Below are 19,992 nucleotides of genomic sequence, written 5' to 3'. Positions count from 1 at the left end.
CTTTTAGAATTAGAACATGATGCCTAGTTTGCATTTGAAAAAAATAATAATAATTGAGCTATGGTGTGAATTTGCAGCAAAAGAAATACCTTTACATGGCTTAGTTTTTAATTACTATAACAAAAAATGATGCCTTAAACGTAACTTAACTTACGAATATATAAATGAATATGTTTGAGTAGAAAAACCTATGTATAATATAGCAACCATCCATTATAATTATACAAAAGTGATATAATGACGATATATGATAGGAACTTCATATACCATAATGTTTCAATTCAATAGAATTATTTGACAAATTGGTATGAGATACAAAAGATAAATATTTTTGTTTAATTAAAATAAAACCATAGCATGACTTTTTTTAAAATAAAATAAAAAACTTTTAATTGCTTTTTCAACAAACCAAGTATTCTATTTGATAAATAACCTAGTATGGTATACCATAGTTTTACCAATGCATTTACAGCTAAAATCATAGAACTATATATTTCATTTATAGTTGACCAACTATTTTTCATAATATACAAGTCTTTACATTTATTACTTATGTCATTTATCATATTGTTGTTAGTAAGCTCAATCAAACTTTAATTAAAAAAAATAATTACTAATTGAAAAACAACTGTGGGGCTACCACGAAGAGAAAATTATAGTTGAATTAGAAAATAAATATTACATATTTCAATACTTATTGATTATTAACGCGAACGTCACCACTAAACTCAACTAAAATTTTTGTATTATTTGACAAAATAACATAGATATTATGAACATGCTTGAAAAACACAAACCAGTTGCATTAAAATATATATGCCTCATTGCTATAGAGTCTATGTCAAACAATTATCGCATATCATTTATATATTATCACATTGTCAAAAAATAATAATAAATATGATATTTATACTATTATTAATATATAAAATTATCATAATGTACATTTTTATTAAAAAGTTAGTTATTTATATTTTTTAAAAAAATAAAGATATAAATTCCATTTTTTAAAAGTAATTATTATTCAAAAAATATAAAAATAGTTATATTTAATGCATAATAATTTGAATTTATTAAAATTATCGTTTAATATATTTAGAAAAAAAATGCATTAAATAGGTTCAATAAAGAGCTAGTCATAATAAGCTAGTAATCATTGTCACTATCATAAAAATATTTTAAGATATATTTTTTTATCAAAACTTTTAAAGTTTTAATATATGAATTTATAGATTCTTGGAACTATAAATACAGTATTTAATTTAATAAATTAAAAATATAATTTATTATTTTTATTAATAAAATTATGGTAATTAATGTATAATATTTAATTTATTAATCTAAAAATACAATTAATTATTATGTTAGCACTACTAATCAAATTTTACGTCATCTCATTCAACTATTATATTCATTAAAAAAAAATGCTCAATTACATGTTGATCATTTTCAATAAACAGGCCAAGGTACAGACAACATCGACTATACGACGACGTATGGATCATGGTTGACACAACCTTCACGCCGCACATCACAGCGCAGAATTTTTACATGCAGATGCAAAAATGGGAATAGGCACCCCATTTCTTAGCAATACGAACTCCATGTGGGCGGCTGTACGATCGAGATCCCACAATTTCTCATTATCTTCCCAATCTCATCTCTGGCAATCATGGAAGCTAGGGGTTTCTGGTTTGGACCGTACTTTCTCTTCTTCGTCAACCATTGTTAACAAGAATACGGAGATATTGAGTCTCCAAGAGGTGGAGAAGATTCTCAACGACGTGAGAGCAGACAACGTGACTGTGATTCCTACCAAAAACCAGTGTCATTTTGCTGATTTCATGGTGATTGCTACTGGTAGGTCACCATGGCACGTAAGGAACATCGCTCAGGCTCTAGTTTACAAGGCATGTTCGATTTTTCCTCCAGATTTCAATACCCTAATATGCAATTTGGGGGTTGGCGAAAAAAATTAAAAGCAAAATATTCCACTTTGGAATTGATTTACTTGTTGTTCCTATCATTTTTGTTTCTTAAAGAATTAGCTTTCTCAACTAAAAAATGGAGTAAGGAAATGTTAATAGTTCAATTCGGTTTGAATCCGTGGCTAATGAAATTCATTTAGTCCTAAGAATTTCAATTTTTAAACATCTGAGCTGTAAGGCTTGAGTTTAAGGTTTTAATCTTTAGTTTTCCCCTTAGTTCTTTTTCAGTTTTTCTTCTTGATTTGTAAATAAGCTTCCAAACAGGTTTCTTTGAGCCATTTGTACACTCGTATTAACTTGTTTATTTGTCTCTGACTTATTGAGTAGGCTAAACAAAAGCAAAAAGGGGCTAAGCAATTAGTACTACCGACTGTGGAGGGGCAAGAGGGAGGAAAGTGGATCGTAGTTGATTCTGGTTTGTATGGTGTTATCTTCTAACGCAAATTTGACATTTTGATATAGCCTTTTGTAGTGGTATGAAGATTTTGTTGAAAATGGTATCATGCTTAATGTACACTGATGATGAAGCAAAATTTGACGTTCTCAAGAAAGGTTGTGATAGCTTTATGCCTAATTATTCAGTTAGTTTATTTTTTTAGGTAAAGTGATCGTGCATGCTCTTGAGGAGAAGGCTAGAGGATATTTCGATTTGGAGGGTCTTTGGACCGTGAGGACATCTCAAGATGAGGGGGTTCAGGTAATTTTTGAGGTTTACGGTAATGTTAATATTGTTAGATTTATTTTCGGAGTGAAGTTGCAATGTAGGGGAAAAAGGGGTAATTTGGGGAATAGCGATTAGGGATTTAAAATCTGGGTCTGCTGGACTTTGAAGTCATGGTTTAACCAGAAACTAGAGAGGAAAATATCTGAAATCGTTTTGTTTTATATGATATGATCTAGAACTATAAATTATGATGTGGGTATAGGGTCTGCTTCTGATACTTGACGTGCATGTCATACAGTTTGATGATCTGGATCTAGGGGTTATAATATATGATGATATAAAGATGATATTGAAGACTCTCATAATCTAAGTTGAAAAATAACACATAAATAGAAATACATTTTCTTAAATGTATAAAATTTTGAATATTTTTGTATAACGAATAATTGACAAATTGCGTATTGTTAACCAAATATATATATATATATTTGCTACAAATATCATTTTCATTTTACTATCTTGTGCTAACAACATATATATTTGCTACAATTATAATAAGAAGGTAACTGTGGTGTTTGGTTGGCCGAATCACTATTGCAAAGGATCTAAGGGGCCTTGAACTGATCCTTTTAGGACTCTGGATTGACAATATCTGTTGGCCTTTGATATCCCTCATTTTATACAACTTGTCCCAGAGTCTTAATGTTGCTATCCCCTCTTCTAAAACGAAGCGGTCCTCACTTGAGGATGTTTTTTCCCCTAGAAATATCAGTAACTTTGAAGTTGTTGACATGATTTCTTTGGTTAAGCTTGTGTTGTCTTTCTATGGGTCTTGACCATAGAGATTTGTTATTGGAATCTTTGGTCACTTTTACATGTACCTCCTTTGCCTTTTGGACCCGTAAGCATTCCTTCTGTTCAAAACATTGTTTTCACCAAGTGTTTCTCAAAGGTTTTTGCTCTCTCTTGGAGTTTGCTACTCTGGGATAAGTTGTCTTTTTCTTTTTTGTCTTTTTGGGTAAGGCGCATGGGTAAGTTAAAGACTTTATTTTGCATACAGATTGGCCAACTATTTTTATTGTTCTCTTTTCTAGTTATCACTCTGTGTAACTTAGCACATTCCATCGCTTTTTCCCAATATTTCTTCTCATTTGTCCCTAATTTTCTGTTATATACCTTTGTTTTTTGGTTCTTCACCTCTGTTCCTCTATTTTCTATTCTCTTCCCTTGAACAAGTTAGTTTTAAGACTTCTTGTCTTATATCAGTTGGTATTAGAGCTAAGCTCTATTGTCATGTTTCTTAAATAAATCCATTACCCTGAAAAAGTCTACATTTTCATACCCTTCCATGCAAGATAAAACCATCTTTTTGAAAAAAGAAAGAAAGACGTGACAGACAAAAACTGAAGCAGCTAAATGGCTCTGCAGCAGGGGGTGGCTAATACTGCCTCCATGATTAGACTTAGGGATGTTTGAGTGGCTTATAACTTAATTTATAGCAGCTGAAATCACTAGAAAATGCATCAGTTGCTGCTAGATTCTTGTATCATCATTGCCATGATAAATCTATGCCTTCCAAGCAGCCATGGAGAACATAGACCATTGATTTACAGCCACCATTTCTGAAAGTCTCTTATGCCACGAGCCTAACCATTTCTTGGCCCGAAATTGGTGGCTTTATCTCACATATATGGGACTGCGACTGTAGTCCAAATCCTGCTCTATTGTTGATCTCTTCACATCTTCACTAGATTGGTTTAGGTCCTTTTGGGCAAATATTTCATAGGTTTAGATTGCTTCCTAAGGTTTTGAAGGATTTTTTTGCTGTTTTTGAGGTCCCCTTTGTCATGCTGACACCCTATATTCACTTTCAGAGCAGATAAAATACTTTGACATGGAGTCCAATCAACTTTTTGTTTCAGTTCATCCTATAATCTACCGAATTATATAAGATGCTTTGGAATCATTGCATCTGTGGTAATTGTTGTTAGCAGAATATTCAATGCGAAGTGGACTTGTTCTTGAAAGTTAAGAGATTATGGGATGCTTTCCAAGAATACAAAATTGAGCTTAAGTGTGCAACTAGTCTTGTTAGAGGATGAGAAGCTTTGGGTATTTCAAATCACCCTTTGTTGTATAAGTAGTTGTTCCCTACCATATTTCGTTCTTGCAGTGGTTTTATTCTATGTCATGCTTTTCATTGTAACTGTTCTAATCCATGGCAAGCACATTGGGCACATTTCTTGTGATGATTTCATTTTACCTTGTCGGTTTCGTGATCCTTTAGAATCTAAAGTTTTAATTAACTTTAAATTTCTTCATGGAGATGATCACAAGTCTTGACTTCTCGAAGATTTGAGAAATCATGTCAGAGCCTTTTTAATCCTGATATTTTGCGACTTAAAAACTCGAGATTGAGTTTTTAAGTAAGTGAGGTAGAATGATGCAAAATAAGATCCTAATATTAAATAAATTTTTGTCTTAAAGAAGTCTCTTGTAATTGCTATTATTTTCATTCTTTAAATATATTAAGTATAATATATTCAAGAACACCGAGTGTAAACCCGTATATAGAAGTATTTACAAATCTCGCAAGATATTAGTTAGATCTCCAAAGTTCTCGCTAGAATATAGTGAATGACTCCTTAACAAAAAATTCAGGATCTGAAAAAAAAAAATCCCCGAACCTATGAAAATTACATTGTTTCCCCTTAAAGCTCTTCAAGTCTTCTATTTGCAAATAGTCCAAAAGGTAGCCAAAGGCATAAGTCTTATTTTCTTATTACCTTGGATGCCTCTCCATGAGGCATCAACAACACAATGAAGCTAATTTAATAGCATGTAAGCTAATCAATAATCACAATATTCTCCATTAGATAGCCTCATTAATTCTTATGGACCGGTCTTTGCACGTTGGCAAGTGCAAGAAGGAAAATAAGCATATGAATCCCTTAATGGAAAGCTGTTTTATCTCATACGATAATTCAATCTCATTTGTGGACTATTTTCTCTATACACTTTTCGTTATCGTTCTGTCATGCTAACCCAATATTTATTGTATTTAGGATTTGGAAAGGGCTCTGATGAAGATCCGTCGGAAGAATAAATGCAAAGAACCTGCAGAGTCAAGTTGCTTGAGTTGAGTGTCATTCTTCTTTATTTTAATTTTTTCTATGGTAGTTGACTACACACGCACACACATATATATATGTATGTATTTGGATAGATAGGTATCATTAATCTGGAAGAGCCACGAGCTTCAAATGGTTTAGAAACTGTATTTTTGTTGAATGGTTTAATCTGGAGGTTTCACTCCCTTGCATTCTGAATGGAGTGTTCGAAGTTTCATATCACTCGGTAACCTTATATATATATATATATATGTAAAAATCGGAAAGGACAAAAAGAAGAGATAGTAAACAAGAATAGGTATTTTCATTTCTCACCATATTTATGAATATTACAATATATATGTAGTAAAGATTGAAAAAGAAAAAAAAAAAGAAGAAGGTAATTACGAATAGTATTAGGTGTTTAACCTTTTTTTTTAATGGAATGAATTATATGGTGTTAGTGAATGAATCTATAGATATGGTGTCCATATCATGTCGCTGACAGTATAACATTTCCTTAAACTTCAATTCATTTGCTTTAACAATGTAAAAGATGACAGTGCAATCTTAACGGAAAAGGGCATAAGTATGTTCTTATTTTAAAAAAAAAAAATTAAATTCATTTAGATGTATAAATATGTTTTCTATCGGCATATATGTTATAATTTGAATTTGTTCGAGTATATGCATGTATATTCATAATTATATATATGCATGTAACACACGTACGTGCACATATATTACTTTGTTGGTAAACCATATTTACTTTTATATGTATATTATATAATGTATACAGATGCATATTTGTCAAATCAAACATATATTGTGTTTTACATATAAAATATATTCTCAAAGGAGAGTTTTGTGCGATGAGATTACATTTTTGTTTTTCAGAATTTTAAAAAGCCTATCGCTGCTGTCATAATAAAAATAGAATTTAGGCATTAAAAGAAGTAAATATATTTATTTATTAAATACATGTAGAAAAAGCTATTTAAAACCACTAATAATATTATCATTTGTTTTTTTTTTATTTTTTTTAAAATTATTTTCAATTCGACACATGTTTTTTATACTAATTTTTTTAATATATATATATATATGCATGCGTATATAAATTTAATTTTTATTTACTAAAAAGGGTTTTATTTTTATTTTTATTTTTAAATAATAAATGTACTCGAAATACCAAATTTGGAATTTACAAATAATGCATTTTTTTAATAGAGTTAAGCAGTAAAATTGTAATTCAAATCGTTATCTCATATATAAATATTACATTATCTGAATTAATCCTTCTTAATTTTTATTAATGCTGCATGCAATAAATAACAAGGCCGTGTTGTAGTAAACTAGCCTAAAAAGGAGAAATATTTTACTGAGAAAAATAGTAAATTTTTTTTTTTTTAAAAAAAAACTGAATCAAATAAATATAATATAAAATTAAATTAAAAGTCAACAGAACAGATGTGAGAACTTAGAAGAAATGTTGTAAAGAGGAAAATGTGAAAGTCAAAACCCAATTTGACCCCTGTCAATTTCCAGTTTTCTTTATATATATATACATATACATATAATATATATATAGAGAGAGAGAGAGAGAGGGATTACCAAGTTAATGCAGTTTAGTATTTATTTAATATGTAAAATATTTGTGCATATAATTATTAACTCTATAATTAAATTTAATAATATATATTTTTTTTTATTTTATGTACTAAATCATAGAGTTGATCAAAATCTAATAATTATTATAAATAGATTATAAAACATTGAGAACTGCATATTAAATTTTACAAATATTAATTATACTTCTCCCCCTCATAAGTTCTAACAAAATTACATGAACTTTACTAATAATAAATTAAATGAGTTAATTATATTAACCACGTCCGTATTATTTAAAAAAGTAGTAGTGGGAAAAGCTTGACGTTGAAGAAGCCAAGTTCAAGTTTCATTTGCATATTCCCACGTGCAAATCACGTAGTAAACATGATTAAAAAAAAAAATAATAATAATCAACTACTTGGAAAAAGGCTATGCAAAATATGATAACGGCTACTCACTCTTATCCCCTGTAAATAATTATAATTATAATTATAATAAATTATATCTACCGCCCAGAAGTGAAGAGTCACAACTACTCACTCAGACAACTGCTTAACTGCGTCTGTTTGTGTATATATATATATATATATATATATATATATATGTGTACAGGAGTCAAAAACACCAAACTAGGAATTAAGGAATAAATTATTAATTCAAAAGTCTTAATTTAATATTAAATAATCAATACAAAGACATGAACTAAAAGAATTTGTAAGAGAGAAAAACAAAAACAAAAACAAAAAAAAAAAAAAAAAAGAAAAGAAAGCGAAAGCTTTAGCTTGCTGCGGAGGAAACAAGCAAATAAAAAAATCACCACAGCCACAAGGAGGAAAAAGAGGTTGGTTGCCTTCAATTCATTTTCTCGGAAGAGAATTTCAGTTGCTTCAATCTATTCAATCCTGAATCGATCTCTCTCTCGGTCGTTTCGCTACTCGATCTGTACTGTTACACTCTTTTCGTTTTCTTATTTGTACAGTCAACATTAAATGCGCTTAGATCCAAGTGTCGGATGCTGCATTTGTCGCTTTGTAACTCGCCTTCAACTCTTTTTATATCTCTTCGAATTGTAGATCCTGAGAGCTTCCGTTCTATGCTCTCCGACCATTTTCACTTCACTCCTGGCTTTTAGTACTTTCAGCGCTGCAAGCAACTCGTGGATTTTGCTTTGAAAGTTTGGACTCACTGGAGGATTACCGGTCAGTGAAACCTCAATTTTCGTCGCTTAAAATTAGGGTTTTTTACTCATTATGCAGTCACCGTGGGGATCGTCAATTTGACGATAATCTAGGGTTTCAAGATTCTGTAATCGCCTATACAGATTTTGTCGAGTATCTTTGTTTGGATTGTGCGGCGGGATTAAGATATTACCTTGATATGTGACTGGGGGAGTCAATTGCATGCTTATCTTTTACTATTTGGTGGTATAATTATTCTGGTTTCCGGCTAACTGCAAGCGGAATTCATCACTTCTTCGAACATTGGGATAATATCTGTTCGAATTTAAGTTTAGGAAATCGTTTAAGTGATTTCTGTTGGCGCGCGCGAGTTGGATGTAAATTATGGGGCCATGGATTTGGGAAAAGGGCAGTTCGATTATTCAGCGTGAGCCTCTTATAATCAGTGCTAAGTTGTAGACTGGCCTAGCATAATGCCTCCATCGCCGGCTCTCAGATGCTCTCCCAGTAGGGAGCTCAGGGGCGATAATCATAAACGTGGCCGCAGTTTTGAGAGCGGAATGCTCGTCAAGGAAAAAGATGATGATCTCGCACTGTTCAACGAGATGCACTCCAGGGAAAGAGATAATTTCTTGCTTCAGTCATCTGATGACTTTGAAGACACTTTCTGTAATATTCTGTTCTTAATCCCATTCAATACTTCAGGTTTTTGCAGTGAATTAGTGTAACTTACATTTCTCTGACTCCTTTTGCTTACTGTGGTACATTTCTTTTCTTTGATTTGCATGCCCATTTGCAGCTACAAAATTGAAGCACTTTTCTGATTTCAAACTTGGGATTTCCATTCCTGTTCGAGGAGAGACTAGCGAACTGCTTAACGTAGATGGAGAAAAGAATGATTATGATTGGTGGGTCATAATTTTTTTCTTGTTCTGGTATTACACAAGATTTTTGTCTTCATTAGCAATAGTTCATAGCCTCAATTGAACAGGAAGGTCTAACATAATATGCATATGGGATGTGTCGTCAGATATTGCATTCTTATCTTGATCATAGTTCACGATTCTTCGCAAGGAATCTAGCTTAAAAAGCAATTCAACAAAAATAGATATGATATATTGCATTTTAGGAAAAAGATAAAGTAACTTGTATCAAATAACTGTAAGTCAATGTATGACCTATAGCTTAGTCAGTGCACCGTTAGAAACGGTAAATTAGGTAAAGTCAAGTTGACTTGGTCGAATATGGTAGTCACTGTTGAATTACGTGGTCTACACCTTCGTTATCTCATGCATAACTACTGTATATTCTTGCTCTGATGAAATGTGTGCTTGATTTGAAGGTTATTAACTCCCCCCGACACCCCTCTTTTTCCTTCACTGGACGATGAACCGCCAACAGTTACTACTGCACGCAGGGGCAGACCTAGGAGTCAGCCCATTTCCATATCAAGATCATCAACGGTAGGTTATCTGATATCTTTATGGACATGTAACTGAAACTGCAAGTGCCTTCTATTAGATACGTATAGAAATGTTTATATTTCTTTGTTCGTCGTATGTTACATTTACTTCTACATTTATGTGAAGATGGAGAAGAGTTACAGAAGTAGCAGGGGCAGCGCCAGTCCAAATCGCTTGAGCCCATCACCCAGGTCTACTAGCGGTACATTTCAATCAAGGGGAAGGCCCTCTTCTGCCCCTCAGTCTAGTCCAACCCCTAGTGTACGTGCTGCTACACCAACGCGAAGGCCATCTCCTCCTCCAAATAAACCTTCTACGCCTGCTCCTGGATATCTGACTCCAACTCCCCGGAGGGCGAGTACAGGCTCAAGCACGGCAGCTTCCACTGGGGTAAGGGGAAGTTCTCCTATCCGTACAAGTCGTGGGAATTCTGCTTCACCAAAAATCAGTGCATGGCGGTCAAACATTCCTGGTTTCTCTTTAGATGCACCACCCAATCTTCGAACTTCTCTGACAGATCGACCAGCATCATATGTGAGGGGTTCCTCACCAGCATCCAGAAATGGTAAAGATTCAGCTATAAAATATGGTAGGCATTCTATGTCTCCCACTGCTTCTCGAAGTGTCAGTTCATCTCAGAGTCATGATCGAGATCGATTTAGCTCTCAAAGTAAAGGTTCTATGGCATCATCTGGTGATGATGAAATAGACTCGATAAATTCTGTTCGAGTACGTGGCTCAAATTGCTCAGTCTCAAAAAGAGTCGGTGCTTTTCCTAATAATAGAGCTCCAGCATTTTCTAAGAAATCTTCTAGATTGCTGACTCCAAGTTCTGCTCCAAAAAGATCCTTTGACTCTATTCTTCGCCAAACGGTAACTTACTGCTCAGTATCTCATCTTTATCTTTTTCTTTTGTGTTCCAGTCTAATAGAATTCGAATTCAAGGTGTTCGTGTGTTTTCTATATGCAATGTGAGTATTTCAAGTCTCCAATGCTTTAACGTGCATCCACTTTTGAAACGTGTGCTTTGTAACTTAATTACATTTAGTCATTTGATTGATGCACTTGTTCTATGTGGCTCATTCAACTGCCTATCTAAGCCTTATGTTGATTGTTGATATGCTTTCAATAGCATTGGTTGATTGGAGCACCAAAAGCTGATGTGGCTACATACAATGAATTTGACTACTATAAATGATCTGGGCATTAATTAATTTCAAGTATCTGATAAATAGAGACAAGAATTCTCAATTCATGAATCCTTTTGAGAAGAAGAAATCTAGGTTTGTCTAATATGATTGGTAGCTTGAGAATGTGTACTAGATCACTATGGTTTAAGGAATAATTATGTGCATTATTCATCGTCAGTAACAAATGGGAAATGTATTTTCAGTGTGATCAAAGAGTCCTTGGATCATATCATATTTTTTCATGTATATATGATTTTTTTAGGGGTGCTTCTGCTCTGGTGTTATTTATCTACATCTTTTGGAGCAATGATAGGAGGATTATTTTTTTTATTAGGATCAAAGGAAAAGTCCTCCGAATATGTTCAGGCCTCTCTTGTCTAGTGTTCCCAGTACCACCTTTTATGTTGGAAAGGGTAGTTCTGCAAATCGTTCTTTGATCTCAAGGAATTCTTCTGTCACAACCAGCAGTAATGCAAGTTCTGATCAAGGTACAAGTGCTGTACTAGATACCGAAGGGAGTGATCACCACCAGGATGACTTGACAAGTGAATTTGAGATAATACGATATTCTGATGCTCAAGAAGTATTTGCCTTTGACAAGGTAGATGCATTAAGTGAAGAAGCTGGGCATGATAGAGATGATAGGTCACCTAATATTCAGCTTGATGACTTTCATCAAGATGCTGGTAACTCTCAGGAGTTCTCTGCTCAAGGTGCTAATGCAGAAATTTGTTCAACATCTACTGTTTTATGTTCCAGAGGTGATTCTAGAGAAGGTATTAATGATGCAAACATGGAAATTTGTTCTAAATGTCAAGGCAGATTTTGCATAACTGAACCACCAGAAGTAGATAGTTATCTTTGTCCAGCTTGCAAGAGGGAACATGATCTTATGGCTGACACTGTTTCTGACACAATAATAGCAGTTGAGGACTCCTCAATGCTGTCTGTTAAAACTTATGAAGAAAACAAATTATTTGATGAAATGGAGCCTGCAATGCCTGAGACTGAGTCACTGCCGCAAGGTACTGAATTGGTTGAGCCAGTGGCTTCTCAGCCTGAAGAGAATGTTAAGCAAGGGCATACTTCCTTTTCAGAGAAAAATCAGAATTACTTGCAAGAAAATTATATTGCTAGGTCTTTGGCAGAAGGTATTGAAGAGAGGCTCAACTATCAGGAAGGGACTGAGCAACCTACTGTTTGTCATAGCTTACCTGTCAGGGACATTGAAGGTCAGCGACTACAGCTGTCTAATGAGCATGTGGATTTAAAATTTGATTCTTCAGAAGGTGCGGGCATATCCGTGTTGCTAAAGAGGTCGAGCAGTAGCAAGGGACATGTTGTTCAGGGCAGGACATTCACTGCCACCACTAGACCTTATGATGATGCCTCTTATGCAAGAGACAGTTCGAGCAGTTTGCGGAGCTCCACTGGGTATGGCAGTGTTTCTGCATCTTCATCGATTGATTTCTCAGCTAGACAGACAGAGAGCCGTGTACAACGGCAGTTAAGTGGAAAGAAATTTGAAATAGAGAATTGTAGATATGAAATGAACTTAAAACCTCAAAGTATTTTATCATCAGGCTCTGGAGTTTCACCTAATGCCCTTCAAGCTTTGGGTCTTGCAACAGGCACAGCTGACCAGAATGTAGAGGTTTCTGCTGGTAATATCAAATGCAATGCAGTGGAGGAAATGCATCTAGGTTCAGAAGTGAAAGTGCCGGCTTTGGAAAATAAGACAGCTGCTGTGGCTCTTGAGGCAGACATTTCTGACTGTGATGAGAGTACAAAGTCAATTGATCCTTCCACCTCTGAATTGTCAAGCCATATGGTTAGCAATCGATCAGAGGACAATTCAGCTGCATCATTCCTGAACTATGAAAGTTATGTTTCTTATGAAAATTTAGAAGACTTCCCAAACCCTGCAAGCTCTGCTTTGGGGGCAACAACTATCACTGCAGAGTCTTCTCGTGAAGAACATGCCATGCCCGACTCTAGTCTTGACGGAGTTGAAGTCAGGGAGGTCTCTGGTATCAGCTCTTTGGCTATGATATCAGAAATAAAAACAGAGAACTGCTATCTGGAGAATCCTGGTTCGTTGAGGGGTGATGAATCTCTGGAGTTGAATAACAATATTAATGAAGTTGAGGAGCCTTCAGTTCCTACCACCGACGGCAAGGACATGGCTACTTCTGTTCAGGATCTCAATGCTGCAGATAATGCTCATGATATTTTAGGTAAACTTTGCTTGTTTATCATGAATTTGGTTATCTATTTTCATGGACCTGTTAGTGTAACCTAGGCGATAGGAAGTTAACATGCTAAGTTGATTTTACCGTATTCGCAATATTTCAAATGTTTCAATCTCTAGTTCCAAAGTAATCAAATGGCAATTTTAAATCCTCAACATAACTTTATTTGATGTCATGGATTTACTTGCTTCTTTCAGATAGACCAGCATTAAAATGCCAGCTGGACAATTGCTTTGCCTTATTTTGCAAATATCAAAATGTCCTTTATTCAATTCTGCATTTAGTGGTGGTTTATGGATATTGGAGAAGTGTTTTCAAAGGTGGACTGGTGCTAGTGGGCAGCACGTCGAGATCGTGAATGTGCATCATTTTGGATGCTACTCGTCTTTGTTTTCTTTTGGCAATTGTGAATGCATCTGTCTTTGAGTCTTAGGTGAAGTCACATAGTGCATTATGAGATGGATATCTATTTGTTATTTGTCTATTTAGTTGTTGCATTTTCCTGGTTGCTGAAATAAAAAAAACAATTTGTGGTCTCACTGGATCCTTACAATAGACAATTATTTATTTTATGTTTGCATCAAATTACGTGCTAAAACTTGGTTCTCAAAACATAGTAGTTGGGTTTAAGCTCTGTTATTTGACAAATTGGTACATATTTGCAGATGAATCGAGAGTATTGGTAGAATGTCGTGGAGGAAGCAAAGGAAGGAGCCTGACCCTTGAAGAAGCAACAGATACAATACTTTTCTGCAGCTCTATCGTTCATGATCTAGCCTATAAGGCGGCAAGCATAGCAATCGAGAAAGAAACTGAAGTGCCACTGGAAGGTTCGTGGCCAACTGTCACTATATTAGGTAAATCTAATACCGACAGAACGGACCAACCTGGTAGAACTGCAGCTAAACGCTCGTCAAAATCACTCAAGTCCAGGCCCAGGCGTGTAGAAACAGATGCAGAGCCACCTCCTAGCAAGACTGAGAATGATGAAAATATTGATGCATCGGCAGTACGAAACGTCGGACTTCCTAATAAGCCGGACAGTACAAAACCTCAAAAACTGGAATCGAAGTGCAATTGCACAATAATGTGAAATTCATTCATTTTGTTTCGGTGTCAGTATGTGACCCTGGTATTTTTATGTTAATGATTTTCTTGTTTGAAGGGCTGTTTGGATTATTGGCAATTGGTAATTTTTTTTTTTGTCGATCCCAATTATTTTTAAGAAACACCACCTGGGCTGGTGTTATAATTGTAAAGTTTTTTTTTTAACTTAATTATTTTTCTTTTTATTCTTACCATCAGATTAATATTAGTCAAGAGGCATTGGAGGATTGTGTTTACTCCATAAAGCCTCCTCCATTCTTGTTAATTGTTTCTGCTTCTAATCCACGATTTCTCTCTTTTCTAATTTATTGATGTGGATGCTTTCAAGTGATAAATGCTTTTCTTTGAAGGTTGATATTTGTTCATTCCTTGTCAGAAAGCATTCTGCTTTTCATCAAACCCTAGATTTCATTCTCATGCTGCTGGGTTTGACAAAGACTTAACACCTGCCTATATGTATAGCTCATCATTTGGAAAAAAAAAAATACATATATATAAATATATATATATATATATTATTCAAATTTTTATTCCTTTTTCATGCAAGTGTTTCTAGGATTCATTTTCACGCTCTACTTTTTGGTCAAAACAAATATTTGGCTTCCATTTGAGGAATCTTATGTTTTACTTCATAAACAATCTTTTTTGGGTTTTTACTAAATTGACTTTTCTGTCAAGGCATAAAATTCACTCCCACGGTGGCTTCCTATATATTTTATTTTACACTTTGCTTGTATGGGTCAAAATCTGGTGAAAAATCTAAAGTTTTATTGAGCTTTATTTATGTCTTTTGTCAGAAGCGTTTAACGGGATTCATGTTTCAGTTTTATTTCTTGGATTTTAAGCTTGCGGGTATGGTTCATAATCTTCAAATACCGTTTATTTGTAACCCATATATTTCATGTTTAAAATTAATGGTCAGAACATGGGTATAGGTTTAATCCACACCTTATTACAGGGTTTTCTTTTTAAAAAATAAAAAAATAAATAACTACTGAATAATATTCTTTATATATTATAAAAAAATTTAGTCTGATAGAAAATACTCTTTATATCTTTTATTAGAATATATTATTTACAAAATATTCTTTATATTTTTTATCTGAATATGTTATAAAATATTTTATACAAATACGTAATGATTTATATTTTTTGTTTAAATATATTTTAAATTATTTTTTCTGATATATTTGTCGGGATGAAATATAATTCGATTATTGTACTATCATCAATACAACAATAAATTAAGATCAAGGTTTTATTAAATTAAACATTATACACTAATTGTAGTTTATTTATAATACACTAATAAAATAACGAATTTTTTATTTTTAATAAGATTTAAAATTGTAATACTTAAATAAGAGGTAAAAATGTTAATTATTACACCACATTATTAACAATATTCAACAATCTAATTTCGCAACAAAGTAAATTACCCACGTCCCTTGGTAATAGGATAAACATATTCTAAGGAGTAATTTAACTTATCCAGCGGTTTACCATTGGAGGAATTTGAATCTTCCATGCCTATCTAAGAGAGAAACTACATCTGTTCCGCATCATTTGCATCACTTGAATGGTTTACCATCCCACATTGTTTGGTTTGTATGTTTATCAACATTCATGTAAATATATACACTGACACAACATTTTGGATTTTATCCAAACAATATGTACGGATGACAAAAGTTTTTAGCAAAAATGAAGAAATAAAAATACTAATTAAATTTATACCGACAGAGAATAAAATAAAAGGAAGAAATAAAGAAAAATAATAATAAATAAATAAGTAAATGAAAATAAATTAAAATTAACTCAAGGGCGAATATAATGTGAGAATGTCGCAGTGTATTATTGCTAGTAGGCATGAAATTAAGTGCTAAAATGAAAGGATGTTAAAATTATTAGGTCAACTTTTTTTTTTTGTTTTTATTTATTGATTTATTTGTTACTCCCATCTTGGTTACTTAAGCTACTTTAAACAATATATATATATATATGTATATATATATATGTTTACGATCGATTGAATGAATTCTAAAGCATATACTTGGGTTGTGAAATTCATTTTTGTAACTAATTTTGTACATTTTATAAAGTTAATTATGCTGTGGAGCCATGGAATATGTAAACAAAAAACCTATTTTAGTGCAAAAAGTATGCACTAGAGCAGGTATATTAATTTCATATGGCACTTCGGAATCAGAAAAAGTTAAAAGCAAAGTTTTGTCGAGAGGGGTAAACAGGGAGCCGCTGCCCCTATCCCACACCGCTTTGTAAACAAATGATTTACGGTTTATATATGGAAGCCTGTAAAGAAACTTTCGTCCCTTCGGGGACATCCGATAAAATTGGAACGATACAGAGAAGATTAGCATGGCCCCTGCGCAAGGATGACACGCATAAATCGAGAAATGGTCCAAATTTTTTTTTTCCCGTTATCCGCTCTGAAAAATCCTCCATTAATTCTGATAGTCTCTCGCGTCTCCGACACTTCCAGGTCTTCTTCCTTCTTCTCCAACACCGTTCCCATTACCCATAACGTCCTCCCCTGACGCCACTCCAAAACCCCTTAACCCGACTACAATTCCTTCTGCTCTATCATCGTCATTGCCTTCCCTCCGAAAAATCCCGCGTCATCCCTACCGGCGATTCCTTCCAAATCCTTCGCGCCAGCTTTTTCTCCAATGTCCCTCCCGCAAATATAGTAGGCATTTTATGTCTCCTTCTGCTTCTCGAAGTGATCAGTTCATCTCAGTCATAATCGAGATCGGTTTAGCTCTCAAAGTAAATGTTCTATAGCTTCATCTGGTGCTGATGAAATAGACTCGCTAACTTCTGTCCCGGTATGTGGCTCAGATTTCTCAGTCTCGAAAAGACTTGGTGCTTTCCCCAATAATAGAGCTCCAGCATTTTCTAAGAAATCGTCTAGATTGCTGACTCCAAGTTCCGCTCCAAAAAGAGCCTGTTACTCCTCTCTTCGCCAAATGGTATCTTACCGCTCAGTATCTCATATTTTATCTTTTTCTTTTGTGTTCCAGTCCAGTAGAATTTGAATTTAAGGTGTTCGTATGTTATATATATATAATGTGAGTATTCCAAATATCCAATGCTTTGAGTTGCAATTTTTGAAACATGTGGATTGTAACTTAATTACATTTATCCATTGATTGATGCGCTTGTTTTATGTGGCTCATTCAACTGCTTATCTAAGCCTTATGTTGATCGTTGACATGCTTTCAATTGCATTGGTTGATTAGAACACCAAAAGCTGATGTGGCTATATATACAGTGAATTTGACAACTATAAATGATCCGGAAATTAATTATTTTGAAGCCTCTGATAAATAGAGACAATAATTCTCGATTCATGAATCCTTTTGAGAAGAAGAAATCTAGATTTGTCTCTTGATCGTGTGTATTAGATCACCATGGTTTAAGGAATGATTATGTGCATTTTTCATCCTCACGAACAAATTGGGAAATGTATTTTCAGCGTGATTAAAGAGTTGTTGGATCATACCATGTTTTTGCATGTATATACAAATTTGTTTAGGGGCGCTTCTGCTCTGGTGTTATTAATCCACATCTTTTGAAGTAATGATAGAAGAATTATTATTTATTTAATTAGGATTATGTATTACATCTTTTGGTGTTATTGTTCAGGGCAGGACATTTATTGCGGAGCTCCACTGGATATGGCACTGTTTCTGCATCTTCATTGATTGATTTCTCAGCTAGACAGACAGAGAGCCGTGTACAACGGCAGTTAAGTGCAACAGGCACAGCTGACCAGAATGTAGAGGTTTCTGTTGGTGCTACCAAATGCAATGAAGTGGAAGAAATGCATCTAGGTTCAAAGTATGGCTGCTGTGGCTCTTGAGGCAGACATTTTTGAATGTGATGAGACTACAAAGTCAATTGATCCTTCCACCTCTGAATTGTCAAGCCATATGGTTAGCAGTCAATCAAAGGACAATTCAGCTGCATCATTCCTGCACTATGAAGATCGTGATTCGTATGAAAATGTAGAAGACTTCCCAAACCCTGCAAGCTCTGCTTTTGGGCAACAACTATCACTGCAGAGTCTTCTCTTGAAGAACACGCCATGCCCAACTCTAGTCTTGATGGGAGTAGAAATCAGGGAGGTCCCTGTGTATCAGCTCTTTGACTATATCGGAAATAGAAACAGAGAACTGCTATCTGGAGAATCCTGGTTCATTGAGGATGATGAATCTCTGGAGCTGAATAACAATATTAATGAAGTTGAGGAGCCTTCAGTTCCTACCACCGAAGGCAAGGACATGGCTACTTCTGTTCAGGATCTCAATGCCGCAGATAATGCTCATGATATTTGAGGTAAACTTTGCTTGTTCATCATGAATTTGGTTATCCATTTTCATGGACCTGTCAGTGTAACCTACTTTATAGTCATAGGAAGTCAACATGCTAAGTTGATTACCCCATATTCATAATATTTCAAATGTTTCAATCTCTAGTTCCAAAGTAATCACATGGCAATATTAAATCCTCAATGTAACTTTATTTGATGTCATGGATTTACTTGCTTCTTTCAGATAGACCAGCATTAAAGTGCTAGCTGGACAATTACTTTGCCTTACTTTGCAAATATCATAAATGTTCTTTATTCAATTGTGTGTTTTAAGTAGTGGTCTTGGTTTGTGAATCTTGCAGAGGTCTGTTCAAAGGTGGGATGGTGCTAATGGGCGGCATGTGGATGTCCCAAATGTGCATAATTTTGGATGGTACTCCATCTTTGTTTTCTTTTAGCAATTGTGAGTACATCTGTCTTTGTATCTTCTTAGGTGAAGCCAATTAGAGCATTATTAGACGGGTATCTATTTATTGTTTGTTTGTTTAATTGTTGGACTCGTAGTTCCCATGCATATCAGCATTTGTCTGGTTGCTGAAATGAAACCAACAATTTGCGGCCTCACTGTATCCTCACAATAGACAATTGTTTATTTCATGCTTGTATCAAATATGTGCCAGAACTTAGCTCTAAAACTATAGTAGTAGGATTTAAGCTTTGTTATCTGACAAATTGGTATGTATTTGACGAATCAACGGTATTAGTAGAATGTCGGGGAGGAAGCAAGGGAAGTAGCCCGACACTTGAAGAAACAACTGATACAATACCACTGGAAGGTTCTTGGCCAACCGTCACTATATTAGGTAAATCCAATACGGACAGAAAGGACCAACCTGGTAGAACTGCAGCTAAAGGCTCCTCAAAATCACTAAAGTCCAGGCCCTGGTATGTAGAAACAGATGCAGAGCCATGTCCTAGCAAGACTGAGAATGATGAAAATATCGATGCATCAGCAGTACGAAATGTTGGACTTACTTGTAAGCCAGACAGTATAAAACCTCCAAAACTGGAATCAAAGTGTAATTGCACAATA

General features: G+C 34.3%; 2 protein-coding genes and 1 non-coding gene across 3 annotated transcripts; all 3 read left to right on the top strand.

The window, feature by feature from the left end:
* The first annotated feature begins 1,474 nt into the window (after positions 1–1,474).
* Positions 1,475–6,005, top strand: LOC110825805 (Lojap-related protein). Its single transcript, XM_088223439.1, has 4 exons — positions 1,475–1,910; positions 2,316–2,403; positions 2,588–2,685; positions 5,718–6,005. Exons 1-4 carry the CDS (start codon positions 1,566–1,568, stop codon positions 5,793–5,795), a joined length of 609 nt encoding a protein of 202 aa, XP_088079565.1. The 5' UTR covers positions 1,475–1,565; the 3' UTR covers positions 5,796–6,005.
* Positions 6,006–8,083: 2,078 nt separating this feature from the next.
* On the top strand, positions 8,084–14,828 carry LOC110824600 (RUN/FYVE domain protein). The gene is made up of 7 exons (XM_088222731.1): positions 8,084–8,214; positions 8,353–9,220; positions 9,351–9,459; positions 9,894–10,014; positions 10,141–10,887; positions 11,539–13,441; positions 14,122–14,828. Exons 2-7 carry the CDS (start codon positions 9,025–9,027, stop codon positions 14,547–14,549), a joined length of 3,504 nt encoding a protein of 1,167 aa, XP_088078857.1. The 5' UTR covers positions 8,084–8,214; positions 8,353–9,024; the 3' UTR covers positions 14,550–14,828.
* Positions 14,829–16,892: 2,064 nt separating this feature from the next.
* On the top strand, positions 16,893–16,995 carry LOC148253516 (U6 spliceosomal RNA). Its single transcript, XR_015812994.1, has one exon. It is a non-coding gene; the product is annotated as a U6 spliceosomal RNA (small nuclear RNA).
* Positions 16,996–19,992: the final 2,997 nt, after the last annotated feature.

The sequence above is a fragment of the Carica papaya genome, chromosome 6 (genome assembly GCF_054855325.1).
Source record: "Carica papaya isolate Zhongbai chromosome 6, ASM5485532v1, whole genome shotgun sequence".
Classification (NCBI taxonomy): Eukaryota; Viridiplantae; Streptophyta; class Magnoliopsida; order Brassicales; family Caricaceae; genus Carica; species Carica papaya.
The sequence above is the reverse complement of the archived record's forward strand: the minus strand, read 5'-3'. Positions and strand labels throughout refer to the sequence as shown.